The sequence below is a fragment of the Ceratotherium simum genome, chromosome 29, assembly GCF_057802395.1.
Source record: "Ceratotherium simum simum isolate JZ-2026a chromosome 29, ASM5780239v1, whole genome shotgun sequence".
Taxonomy (NCBI): Eukaryota; Metazoa; Chordata; class Mammalia; order Perissodactyla; family Rhinocerotidae; genus Ceratotherium; species Ceratotherium simum.
The window spans coordinates 37,703,742-37,718,430 of NC_141928.1; the positions used below are offsets into that span (position 1 = coordinate 37,703,742).

Consider the following 14,689-nt stretch of genomic DNA (forward strand, 5'->3'; position numbering starts at 1 on the left):
ATTGTTCTTTTAGATGTATTTGTGGATTACCCCACATTTCTTTTCAGTTAAGGGAACTCAGTTTTGGGTCATTCCTTAACTTTGTTTATACAATAAAATCTCAATTTTCTCTTTCTTGGATCTCTTCCATTTCCTTTATTTATAGTTATACCACATTTTCTCCTCATTTTACTGAAGTCCTTTGAAAAACATGCTATAAAATTGGGCTGACTAGGGAATGATTTTTATTATAATATAGGGAAAAGAATGCCAGCTCTGGAATCAGACATTTGTTCAAATGTGGCTCTTTCATCTGCTAGATGTGCAAGCCTAGTTAAAATATTTAGCTTCTAGGATCCCCAGTTTCTTCATCTGAAAAATGGGGGCAGTGCCTTCTAGGGTTGTTGTAAGTATGCAGTGAGATGATACATAGCACAATACCTGGCGCATGGCCCATGTTCAACACTGTGAGCTCCAATATATAGACCATACACAGACTCCCATACACAGACTCCCATACACAGACACCCATACACAGACTCCCATACACAGACTCCCACACACAGACTCCCACACACAGACACCCATACACAGACTCCTATACACAGACACCCATACACAGACTCCCATACACAGACTCCCACACACAGACTCCCATACACAGACACCCATACACAGACTCCCACACACAGACACCCACACACAGACTCCCACACACAGACTCCCACACACAGACTCCCACACACAGACTCCCACACACAGACACCCACACACAGACTCCCACACACAGACACCCACACACAGACTCGCACACACAGACTCCCACACACAGACTCCCACACACAGACACCCACACACAGACTCCCACACACAGACTCCCACACACAGACACCCACACACAGACACCCACACACAGACTCCCACACACAGACTCCCACACACAGACTCCCACACACAGACACCCACACACAGACTCCCACACACAGACACCCACACACAGACACCCACACACAGACTCCCACACACAGACACCCATACACAGACACCCATACACAGACTCCCATACACAGACTCCCACACACAGACTCCCATACACAGACACCCATACACAGACAGCCATACACAGACTCCCATACACAGACACCCATACACAGACTCCCATACACAGACTCCCATACACAGACTCCCATACACAGACACCCATACACAGACTCCCATACACAGACACCCATACACAGACTCCCATACACAGACACCCATACACAGACACCCATACACAGACACCCATAGACACCTCACAGCTGTAGAGGTGGCCTCTGGACTAATAGCCCAAACTCAAGTCATTGTAATGCCTTTTAAGAAGACTATTGTTTGCCTAAGATGAGATTCTTGATGACCTCTTTATTCTCTGTCTCCTAAAAATGTTTCCATCTTATAATTATGGAAACTAAAATACTCACAAGCGATGTCTTTTGTTAACAAAATTATATACCTCAGTTTTCATTTTCTAAGTATTTATGCTTGTCTTCTTGTCTAGAAGTGTAGGTGAGTAACTTTTAATTAAATATAGCAAACTTAAATTATTTTCTTAATTTGATTTGCCTAAAAATCATTATAAAGACATTTGAGAGTAGATCACAGAAATATTTAGGCTACTTCCTCTCCTAAGGAAAATGACATATTAACTATGTACCATGTAAAGATAGGATGATGTCATTTGAAAAATATATATTAAGTTAATAAATGTATAATTCTTAAGTGGTAACTTCAATGTCATTTGTATATAGTTATCATAAGCAAATGAAATTACGTAAATCTTTGCCTCCTTTATAAATAATATGAAATTGAGTAATTCTCACACCTATTATGATACTTTCTGCTGGGGGTAGAGGGTTTATGTTAATCAGATGAGGAATGAAACAAAACAGCATATCAGCTTTTTGCACTTCAGCTAAAACTACTTCATGCCTTCACTTGACTGACGCCAGAAACCCAGCCTGATTTCACAGCAAAATGTGGAGGTATAAGAGCTTGTCAGTTGTTCTGCAGACCCCCACTCGTACTCTCTTATAGGTCCAGCAAAAAAGGCAACACGAAATTAAGCACTTTCTCAGTGCATGTGATTTGTATTCTTTCAAAGAGCATTCTTATTCCATGTTTGTTCTTTATTTTAAGACAAGCAGGAGCTAAGATGAAGCATATTGTAAAAGGAAAAGAGCATTACTTCCCCCCTTTAAACAGGTCCTTACAGCTGTGGAATTCCCTGCCTTTGTAACTGATGGTTAAGAGTATTTCAGTAGAATAAGCAGGGTTAGGGTGTGGGCTGGGGGAGTGCTGTGTGGTGGAGGTCGTGTAGAGTTACGGTAACAATGAAAATCTTGGGGTTTATTTGGATCCCCTGTATATTAGCTAATAAATATAATAAAGCTGCAGTTCTGTTATTCTACAATTTTTCAGTGATGTTTTATGTACAGATGTATGTAAAATATATAAGCATATTTGAATATGTTAAGCACTTCCTATGGTTGGAAGATGTATACTGATGGATAGTCCACCCCAACAAACATTCAGATAAAATGTCCATGGATTCACACATGTTTGTGTTCTTTTCTTTCCCTTCCCCCACATCCTGTCTCCACACCCTCCTCATCCCTCCACCCTGCATCAAAGCTTGTGGTCCTTTTCCATCCGTGTACTAAAAGATTCTTTGTAAACCAGGCCATTTGTCCATCATTGTTTGGGGTCCAAACAGTGGTAAGATACCCTGTCACCGATCCCGCGTGCTATGAATGGCAGCTCCTCTCTGGACAATTGGCGGAGGGGCCGAGAAATATTCCTGAGAGGATTATTTAACCTTTCAATTTAGAGGGCACAAAGCCTGGCTGATTAATGAACTTTCTGATGGGCGCCGATAAGAGGATCTATTTCTTTATTTCCCCTAAAAGTGATTCCTTCTCCTATCCATATTACTATAATCTTAAACATAAAATGTGGCAAATAGATTAAAAAACAGCACTAAAGAGTTTATCTGGCTAGCAAACTGAAGGAGCTAAATTAAAATTGGTAATGACAGCAGTGGCTCAGCCTCATATATGGTTTTTAAATGCACTGTGTATTTTGAAGAGACTTATTCTCCAGCACGCCTGGTAATGACTGCTTTTGGTGCACAGTCTGGGGCTAGCTTCTGTTATCCCCACCCCACCCAACCCCCCACAAAAAATGAGTTGTGTTATCTGGATGGCTGCAGACACATACGCATCCCCCTTTCTCACTGCATGGGCAGACAAGGTCGATAGCATTACAAGGTATTTGTGGCAGTGCTTGTTTCAGTTTTCAGAGCTGCCAGTTTCCAGGCGGATTTGAATTACAAAAGAAGAAGCTGGCATGAAAATTGAAAGGTTTTATCGGCTGGTCTGAAGCCTCATAGCACATTGCTTATTTATGCAGTCCATTTGCACCAGGAAATATAAAAAGGAAATACATTTTTAAAATAAGGCCATAAAGACCCAGATATGTTTAAGATGGCAAATAAAATATAGATACCTATAATATCTTTCCAGAAAACGATTTTCACTTAATGTTGCACATTACTTCAGAAGGACATTTATGTTGCTGTCATAAATTTGTGCGTTTGTGTCACTATGTAGGTAGTCTCGGGGGATTAAGAAGGAAGCCTTTGCTAACTTACTTTAAAATTAAAATAGACGGAGGGATAGCTCTGCAGTTTGAGAGCTACATTGGAAATATTTAAATAGGGTGGTAAATTAAACTTAAACTAACATTTTTGCATTCCATGTAAAATTAGCTATGGCCCAGTGAATAAATGCCGCTACCTTTGGAGAAAATTGGGATGCTTTTTAAGCCATGAAGATTTGGAGCATTCAGGGAGTGAATTACTGTGATCCTTACTGTCTTGCATATGTTCATTGTTCTCTGCTTACTGAGGTTTTCTTTTTTTCTTGTTGGTTTTTTTTGGGGGAAGGGGATCTCATTTACAAAAAGAAAAATCATAAATTAATAAGTTTAATAGCTTCTTTTTATAAAACTTATGCTTCATTTATTTTATTCTTCAAATATTTTGTCTTTAAGATTTTACCTAACACTTAATGCTTTGAATATGTAATCTTCAGTATTGGGAGTTATACTAACAATTTACCTCTATTCATATCACTTTAGCATAGTTTTGACTTAGTGAAAAAGATACACTCATGCAATCCCTTAGATTCTAGGTTACATAAAATGAAGATATAAGTATACAAACATACAGCATGTAAGGCCTTGAGTAATTAATGGTCTTACGTTGGGTCATTTGCAACCTTTAACCCATTGGTTTTCAAAACTTATGAGTATCCAAAAGAAGGGTAGGGAGGAAGTTACATGTATATAGGAAATATCAAATCAATAAAGCAACACTCTTTATTCTGCTGCCATTCAAATGAACACTGTTTTACAATCCATTTTCCATTAAAGCAAATTACTCTCAACTAAACCATGAGAGATGCAGTTTTTACAATTTTCATTTTCACCAGTGTCTGGTACCTTTCTCATGTTTTCATGACCTGGACTAATTACTTCATGTAGTTTTTTTTTTTAACAGAGAAAATATCAAAAACATACACGTCTGCTGCATGCTAATGATGTGCTGTACATTTTTTCATGAATTTTCATAAGGATTTTTTTCTACGTAGCATGTGTGGCTTAATGATGTAATCACCCGATAGACTAGAAAATACTCCAAAGGAGACGTTCCGGTCTGTTGTGTACATAATACATGTTTCAAAAATCTGCCTAATTAAGGAATTACTCAATGGATTGGGAGTCTGTTGGGTACATGACATAGTTTTTTTAATACATAAAAAATAGAAGTATATCATTATATATGGTGCTTTTAATGGCATTTTTAGGATGTGGGGGACATTAGTAGCAGTGTCCACTGGAATACACTTGAATTCTTTTTTTCACTGAGAAAAAATAAAAGCTTAAAAAACTTCATAAAGGAAGGTTCGTTTTAAAATCATTTTAAAGCCTTTAGCTTGGGGAGAAAACTCCTTCTAGTATGCCTCAAAGGGAAGTAATATTGTGAATATTTGTCAGAATGGTGTGCAAATGGAAAGCTTTGTCCAAAACCATGCTTGGAATAAACCTGGAGTTCAGATCCCCAGGTATGAGGACCCACCCCAGAAAAACACTGAAAAAGGAGGACAGGGCATCAGCCTTTGTATCTTTGGTCAGATGGGATCATCATTTTTGCCTTCTCTTTGGGTCTTCTTGGGTTCAGTTCTTCTTTGGGTAAAACTATTTAAATTTCTTCCTTTGGTTCCTTTAGACCCCGAATATGATTTTTCTTGAATATGTACTGGTTACGTTTCTGTTAGTATTTATATTGTAAACAATACCAAAGGAAAGGGAGGGCGTCCATTCTTCTTTCCCTGTATTTTCTAAGTATTTTCTAAAATACTTAGAAAACTATGTTTGATCTCTAGAATAGGTAGTAAAAACAATATTTTAGACAGGAAAAAAAGTATATTTTGAATTCAAACTTTTGTTCTGCTCAAATGCCAAGTTCATGCCATTGGGTCATTTCAACTAATGAACTTGGACTATGATGGCAAGCTTTTGGTTTAGGGTACCATTTTCTTAAGAAATCCTGTTTGATTACTTGGGTTGGATTTTTTAAATACATGAATATTGGGAGAAGGCTTGTGTATTAGTGAGTTTATTGAAAGAATAAATTGATCGGAAATATTTTGAAAGAATAAGGTTGTTCTCAGGCATGAAAAGCGTATCGATTAAGAGGTGTATGTACAAAGTGACTTGTTCAGAACGACTGGAGCTAAGCTCAGTACTTCACTCAGTGTTATATTTGGTCGTGAATACATTTACCTCAAGTACTTAATATATTTGCTTTTTAATATATGTTCCTATAACAAATTGGATTAATAAATAAAAACATATCGTCTAGTCTTTAAGCCTATGTATGATTATAAAAATAAGTCCATTTTGCGTTCACAGGAGTAGAAAATTCCCTTTAATTAGTGAAATTGATTACATCTCCTATATAGTAATGAGCTTCAACTAGATGCAAACCCTCATTGGATCAAAGTCAGTTTAGATAAGGGCAGCTCAAGGTCACAGAGAGGGATGCCCAGCAGGTTCATTTGCATAAAAAATTACTTTTAGAAATAGGACACTGAGGTAGCCCTGGGGTTTTGATCTCTTGGCCTTTGTCATGGAGATTCCTAGTAGTGAAGGGAGTAAGGCTAGTGTCCCAGATAATGATTAACTGTTTTAATGGCATTCATTCATTCATTCCGCACTAACTACTCATGCAGAAAAAAGGGTTATGTAAAATGACATTAGAAGAAAATCATTTGTAATCGTTGCATTGGGCTGCACTTTAAGGAGACATTAGGAGTAAATCCGTGGCGTGGTAGGCTTATGCTTTATCTTCTGATATTTACTGGGTTTACTGGTGCATGAAAAGCTTTCAGCAAGAATAGCAGATGGGATGGACTTTTCATAGGTAATGCTATCTACCAGGTTATTACTTCTATATATTGATAGTAAACTAATCTCCAACATATCACCCTACAAATATAGATTATTTAAATGTCTGTAACAAGAAAAAGAAAAAGAGCTGCTTTCATAAATAGTTCATTTGGTATCCATTGGGTCAAAGTCTTCAGATAAATTTTTTAACTTTAAAAAAAAGTTCTAAAACACTCCATTCATTCCCCTGCATCTAACTTTTTGTCCGCAGTACAGACATGTATGACAGAACCCTGAACTTAGAGCTAATCAGTTGACACATTCTGCTTTAAATTGGACCTTTACTGTTAATTAAAAATAAAGACATGCTGCGTGGCAGAAGTATTGAGTCACAAATTTATATTTCTAATGCTTTAAATAGCTGTAAGATTTTTGTTAGATCATAGTATGAAAACTTGTCCACTGGAAATCATTATTGAGTTTTCAGTACTGTATTCTGATACAGAAATGTTCTCTAATTAGGTAATATCTAGACTGATTTCATTTCTATTAAGTCCTAGTACATGATAGTTTACTAAAATGAGAGTACATAGATAGTGTTTGTCATATCATTTACTAATTAATTATTGTGAAACAGTTTAGAATTTCATACCACAGTATAAATACTGTTGCTATTTTTATTGGTAATATATGGAAGTTTTTAACTAGTGATGTTATTCAGATAAATGAACATCCAAATGTCTGCACTTCAGGGCATAAATGAACAGGGGAACTAAATTTGAGGCTTTTTGAGTGAGATTACTTTCAAAATAAAATAAGTGTCAACATGAAACATGCTTTCAAAATCTTAAGAAAGATCTCTTTATCCCTAGTACTGTAAGACTGAGTTGCTATTCTCTTTGTATTACTAATTCCTTCCCGATTCTGACAGATTATGTACCACACTCTCAATGTAAAGTAGGAGAGACACTGAGGAAGCTGTATTAATTTATTCAGGCTTTTTAATATATCAAAGGATAATTTTATAAGTTGTCCCTTATTGACCTAAAAAAATTGATATAGTTTTCCAAAATATCCAAGTGAACTAAAAGGTATTGGATGCTTACTGTGGGCCATGCGCTTTACACATGCATGACCTTCTTGTTCATTCATTAGTATCTACTGAACTCCTACTGGCCTGTTCCGGGAACTGAGGTGCAGCGGTGAAGGAGAAACAGACACTGTCCCGCCCTCACAGAGCCTATGTTCTCCTTGCCCAGGACATGCATGTGGGGGAATAGACAAAAAACAAACAGGTAAAATATCTAGTATGTCAGATGTTGTAAGTGCCTTGGAGTTCTAAAAAAAATAGGCAGTGAGCAGGACAGGGAGCGCCAGTGGGAGGGAGCTAGCAGTTTTAGTTAGGGCGGTCAGGAAAGCCTTACTAACAAGATGACATTTGCGCCAAGACTTGGAGGAGTGCACGGTGCTTTATCTGGGAGAAAGAGTGATGCAGGCAGATGGAACAGCAGTAGGACTACCTGTAATTTCCTCAAACTTCAGCAATAAAATGATTAAATTCAGAGAAATTCCATAAAGCTTTTGCTGTGTCCTCAATCAGTAGCAGAGGTTTTCAGCGTTCGTATTTACATTAAACACCTTTATTGGCTTCATAACTCATTTCCACTCTAAAAATTTGGATTCTCTAACATCTCCTCGTTCACCACCTATTTACTGAGCACTTACTGTGTTCTAGGTCAGGCATCTGCAAACTTTTTCTGTGAAGAGTCAGATAGTAAATATTTTAGCTTGGCAGGCCGTATGGTCTCTTTTATAACTCTGCCCTTACAGTGTGAAAAGCAGCCATACATAATCCATAAACAAATGTGCCTGGCTGTGTTTCAATACAACTTTACTTACAGCACTGAATTTTGAATTTCATATAATTTGCACCTGTTGCAAAATATTCCTTTTTTACTTTTAGCCATTTGAAAAGGTATCTTACATTCTAGCAACAGGGAGGCGATAATAAACATAATAAGTAACCGGTTTAGTCCACTAGAAGAAGAAATAGGGAAAGGGAAATCGGGAGCACCGTGGCAGCATTCTTTCCTCTGAGAGGAGGTGATGGGAATGAACCACTGGAGTACTTGTGCAGTAGTATGACTTTCCCTGTGTTCTGTACTCCCGAGGAGAAGCCAGAAGTGCTGTGGGGATACAGGGGGCCCCTCCTATGAGGAAGTCCCTACTTGTATCCATACAGTCAAGTCAAGTTCCAGTGTCTGGATATCCCTGTTAACTTGGTCCTCACCAACTCCCCTCATCATTACTTCCTGATTGATCTTGTCCTTTTTGTAGGATTTCAGCCAGTGGAACCTCTTATTCCAGTGGAGTAAACATAGCATATTTTTCTTCGCATCAGTGGATCTAGAAATCTTGCCTCAGAGATAAATTGCCATGTATTTGCACAAACAAATCTAAATGGAAAAATTTATAAACATAGATAAGTTTTTCAGAGAACATTTATTGTTTGGGGGGGTGGATTATTCTTTTTATCTTGGGTTATAGTCTCTGCTAATAGTCACCAACCAGTTATTGAGCACCTACTCTTAGCTTCAGACTAGCTTCCCACACCACTTAAAATTAAATCCAGCGCTCATCGCCTGCATTTATAAAGCCCTAAGTGATCTGGTCCCTCTCCACCTCTAGAACCTCCTTTTCTTCTGCTCTTCCTTCACCTACCACACTTCCAAGTTACAGCTGATTTTCAGATACTCAAATATGGCATGTTTGTGCCCACCATAGGGCTTTGCACTACCTGTTCCCCAGGCCTCATGCCTAGAATGCTGTTTCCCCAGTAATCAACTACTTGGTTTTTTCTTGTTATAAGAAATGGCCATCCCAGTGAGTTTCCCCAAAACTCAATCTAGGTCACCACCAATGACTCTCATTCACAAAACTCTATTTTAATTGCCTGCATATCATTTATTACTATCTGATATTGTCCGTGTGTGTGTGTGCGTGTGTGTGTTTTGTTGGTTTTATTTGTTTATCTGTCTTCCATTATGGAAATGTGAGCAGTGATTTTTGTCTTGCTCACTTCTCAATTACCTATCTTAGAACAATAACTGGCATGTGTTAGGCACTCAATAATTATTATTTTGAATAAGTTAATGAAGGAGTGCCTTCCTGTGCTCATGTCATGTGCCCAGCACCCTTGTAAATGTCACTGATGGAGGCATCCTTGGACTTCCATTCTGCTCTACTTGTTCCCTTCCCTTCTTCCATACATAGGCTAATTTCTTGAAAAAGTCATCTATGTTCTGTTCTTCCACAACTTTCTACTTGTAATAAACCCATTATAATCTGACTTGTGCCTCTACTGCTCAAATGAAACTGCTCACAATTTTCGGTTGCCAACAACTTCCTGATTGCCAAGTCCACTGGATTTCGTAGTCTTCATGGTATTTGACCCATCAGTAGCTTTTGACAACTTCTTCCTTGAAACATTATTTGTTCTACCTGCACATCCGTGACACCATCTATTTTGGTTTTGTTTCTTTCTCTTAAACCACATAACACTCCTGGTTGCAATTTTTTGTCACATCAAATAATATAGTTATCTTTTCAGGTGTAAAAATTATTTCTGCTTAATAATTTCATGTCTTCCCAGTGCTCTACTACCTGAACAAATTTATAAACCACTGCAGTGAGTGGTACATGCTTATGTGCATGCCTGTTAAAACTGTGTTTAGGGGCCAGCCCAGTGGCATAGCAGTTCAGTTGGCACGCTCTGCATCGGCGGCCCGGGGTTCGCTAGTTGAGATCCTGGGCATGGACCTACTCACCACTCATCAAGCCGTGCTGAGGCAGCATCCCGCATACAAGAACTAGAAGGACCTACGACTAGGATATGCAACTATGTACTGGGCCTTTGGGGTGAAAAAAGAACAAGAGGAAGATTGGCAACAGTTGTTAGCTCAGGGCCAATCTTCCTCAAAAAAAAGTAGGCATTCAAAAAAAAAACTGTTTAATTACTTTTGGCTAGTCTTAATTCATGAACCACATTTTCTATTGGAGAATATAAGACATTTGCTAGTTGCATATTTTATTATATCCCAATTGATGATAGCTAAGGTTGTGAATTGCATTTTGTATAGCTTTTGTAGTCATTTTCAGTAGAAAAGATCTTTCAGGTTATTGTCATCCTCCAGTATTCCATTTTAAGAAATAGGAGTTGAAAGTAGAGTTGTTTGAAGATGTTCATAACCTATAGATTGTTTCCCTGTGTCAAGAAAATAAAACCTCCACAAACTACCTGTTTGCCACATAACCACTGTCCTGGCTATTGTGGGTAATCATTTCCTTGCTCTTCTTTATATATAGTTTTACCACCTTTGTATGCATCTCTTCACTCTTCAACTTTCTACTCTTTCTACCTTCCCACTGATTGCAGAATTCTCACAATGAGGTTATCCATGAACAATCGCCAAATCTAAGGCTGTTTCTCTGTTCTCATCTCACTAGGCCTCTCTCCTACATTTGACATTGTGGATCAGTTCATCCTCCTTGAAACTACTCTCTAAGGTGTGTGACTGTATTATCCTGTGGCTCTACATACTTTAACCTTTCTTTCCTGTCCCTTTCACATGTTCCTCTGCCTGCTGCTTAAGTGTTGTTATGCCCAGGGCTTCATCCTTAGTTTGCTGCTCATGCTGGCTATGGCGATCCTCTCCACTCTGGTCATTTCAGTCTCCACTATTATGCGGCTAACTTTCAGATCTAATCTTCAGCTCAGGATATTCCCTAGGATTTAATTTTACACAGAAAACTGCCTGGTGGACATCTCCACTGAGACACTCAACATCCAAGACAGACTTCATCATCTCTCCCGCTAAGTTTGCCCTTCCTTTTCCTGCCTTTTCTGAATGAATTGTTGATACCACTGCTCACCAGTTCACCCAAGTTTTAGAAACCTGGAAAGCATCCTGATTTCTCCTTTCCCTCATTCCCCATATCTTTTCAGTGATCAAGTCATACCAGTTTATTTGCTCATGTATTTCCCAGATTTATTCTCTTTCCCCTACCCATGTTACTCTTGTGGTTTAGACCCTCATCACCTCACCTTGAATTCCTAACAGATGCCTCATTGGTCTTTCTCGCTGCATCTAACCTTTTTCTCATATTCACCCTCCTTATAGCTACAAGCCAAGGTGGTCTTTCCAAAATAGAATTCCAACTATTCTGCTCATGCACTTACAACTGTATACTTCAAACTGGGTAAAGCCTAAGCTCCGTAACATCACATATAAGGCTCTCCATTCTTTTGCCCTGCTCTCTCCAGCCTCATCTTTTTGTACACCTGGCTTGCATCTCATACTTTGTCAGCATGTATGCTCTTTCTTAGTTTCATGCCATTATTCACGCTGTCCCCTCTACCTTGGATTCTCCGTTTGACTTACACCTAATTCTTTGAGAGTAAATTTAAATTTTATACTTTCAGGGAAGCTTTCCCTGACTTCCTTCACCCCATCCAATGGTGGATCCCTCCCCCTACTCCATTAATACCTTGTACATGCTTCTGTCACTGTGCTTACATTGTTCTGTCATTATCTATATGTCTGCCATGTTCTACCAGCCTATGATTCTTCTCTAGCTGAGGTACCTAATACCTAACACAATATTGGGCACAATGCCGAATGGAATGAGGCTCGAGGAAGAAGAGGAAAGTACATATTGATGTTAACAATAAAAGAATTGTTATCATGTTACACAGTTCAATACACAGAATCATCTGACTATGGGGTCTCCACACTAAACTCTAAGAGGCAGTATTTCTAAGGAATCTCCTACCTAAAAAGAGCTCTTTTGGCAAAAAAATGAGACTTATTTCTTCTAACATTTAGTTTGTTGTTAGTGATATTGAGTGGATTCCGACTCCTAGCGCCCCTGTGGACAGCAGAGCAGAACCCTGCTCAGTCTTTTTGCACCATCTTCTCACCTTCTGTTATATCAGATGATGCTCTGCTGATATTCATAGGGTTTCATGGCCAATTTTTTTGGAAGTGGGTGACCAGGTCCTTTGTCCTAGTCTGTCTTACTCTGGAAGGTCTGCTGAAACCTGTCCACCATGGGTGACCCTGCTGGTATTTGAAATCCCAGTGGCATAGCTTTCAGCATCACAGCAACACACAGCCACCACAGTATGACAGCCGACAGACAAGTGGTGTGGTTCCCTGACTGGGAAACGAGCCCAGGCCATGGTGGTGAGAGTGCCGAATCTTAACTAGACCACCAAGGCTGGCTAACATTTAATAAACCCTCTCAAATATTCGTGTTGCAGACCAAACCTGGACCACCCAAAAAGCCGAAGACCCCTTCTGGACAATCAGCCTTAGTGTATTGCTACAACTGCGGGCAAGAAGGCCATTATGGACATGTAAGTTTGAGTGGCATTTGGGCATAAAGCATTCTATTGTTCAGGGAATGGTTGCTGAAAGATAAACTTGAAAAGAATGTAATTCTGAATGCTTACTTTTTTATAAACTAACATCCTGAAGTAAGACTTAATATATTTTCAACTGATTTACTTCTCGCATCCCTGCCAGAGTAATGAATCTGTCAGAGCACATTCCTCTAATTGTTTTAAATATATATAAACAGGTTAAGCTAAAACAAATACAGCTCATAAAATCAATCAGGCAGATAATAGTAGTCAACAGAATGGTAGCAGTTCTCATGGGTTCTTATGATTACTGTTACTTTGACACAGACAAATCATGATACTAGATTTTCTACGTAGTTCTCAGTATCTCCTGTCTTCCCTGGTACCGTGTTCAGTTGTGTCTTTACCACTCACATGTAAACCCTGACACTCATCAGCAGAAAGACAGAGGTGCTGCATTGTCGACTAGCCTGCCTATCTCACAAATGCCCAAACTCCCTGTCCAGCCTGCATGTTCTCTAATCCCAACTGAAAAGGCCAAATTTGTGTGTTCTTGATGCTGAAGTGTCAAAGCAGAAGAAACTTCTTGCTATGAGGTGAGCATGAGTCTCCTAGCCAGTTGTCTCATTAAGTAGGAAACAGCAGCAGCTCATCCCAGAGACAGTAGGTAATAAGAATAGGCTCAGAGCCTATACATTCTGGGAATCCTGAGGCAGAGGAGGAAAGGCAGTGACACAAGAAGTAGAAAATCTATGTGGAGAAATACATTCCCAGTCTCCAGATAGGCTTCTAACAGCCTAGAAACTAAAATAAACTAATAACAAATCAGATCTGATGACAGGAGGTGGAAAGCATACAGAGGGTAGGGAGTCCTCAAAATGAGAAGAGCTGTAAGCAGTAGGATGGGTGGTATTGCAGGTCACATCTTGAATTCTGAGCATGGCAATTCACTCGTGCAGACCTTGGGACTGGAGCTCTACGGTGTGGGGAGAGACAGAAAGCCTGGGAGAAGGAAAAGTGTGGACAGAGTCCATCAGCAGATACAGTTTATCTTCCACATTGGGGCAGCAGGTGTGGAGTGAAGGGGTAGAATATGAAAGCTAGCATGAGGCTCTGATCCTTAGTTCTAATTTTTGCTCTGCTACTGACTTAACCATGTGACTAGAGCAACCCACTTTTTCTCTCTGATCTCCAATTTCTTTATCTCCAAAGCAAAGAAGTTGTACTGGGAGCTCTCTCACCACTGACAGTAGGGTGTGATTTCCAGTGTGATCAAATCCATAGTGTGGTGGTCCAGATGGAGAGACCCTGCGGTGTACTTAGTCCACTTCTATAGAACTCGCACTGACAACCTCATTAGAGAATACTTTTTTTTTTTTTACAAAATTATCATCTCTACATCTTTTCCTGCTCTGTGCATTCCTCCTTGTTGCCAAAATTCAGATGTTGCCACCACTTTAGGGAACATATTCACATAAGCACTCCACTGGCATACAAATCACATAGATGTACAATCTATGCTTGCTTACCTCTTTAAAGCAAAGGGATATAATTTTAGCATTTATGTTTTGTTCAATTAAAGAAAAACAATTATAGTTGGACACATGCTGCTTACTAGTCACTCCTGTTAATGTAGGTAGGAAATATATTACAGGTATTTGGAATTTATCCCTGAAATCTAGATTTAGATAATTTTTCATTTGCAGTAAAGCAAATTTGGCAGCCTAATCCCTGCCATAGATGAAGAACTCTAGATTATCCGCACTAATGAAGAAGATCAGTGGTGTGGCTAATCCA

The 14,689-nt window shown here is 39.0% G+C and overlaps 1 protein-coding gene across 6 annotated transcripts in view; it reads left to right on the forward strand.

The window, feature by feature from the left end:
• Nucleotides 1-14,689, forward strand: part of ZCCHC7 (zinc finger CCHC-type containing 7) — a 244,601-nt gene that overhangs the window by 223,063 nt on the left and 6,849 nt on the right. For all 6 annotated transcript variants that reach the window (XM_014782004.2, XM_004423227.3, XM_087419462.1 and 3 more), the window contains one exon: nt 12,791-12,886. In XM_014782004.2, coding sequence (XP_014637490.1) covers nt 12,791-12,886 — 96 coding nt within the window. The remainder of the gene's footprint in view (nt 1-12,790; nt 12,887-14,689) is intronic.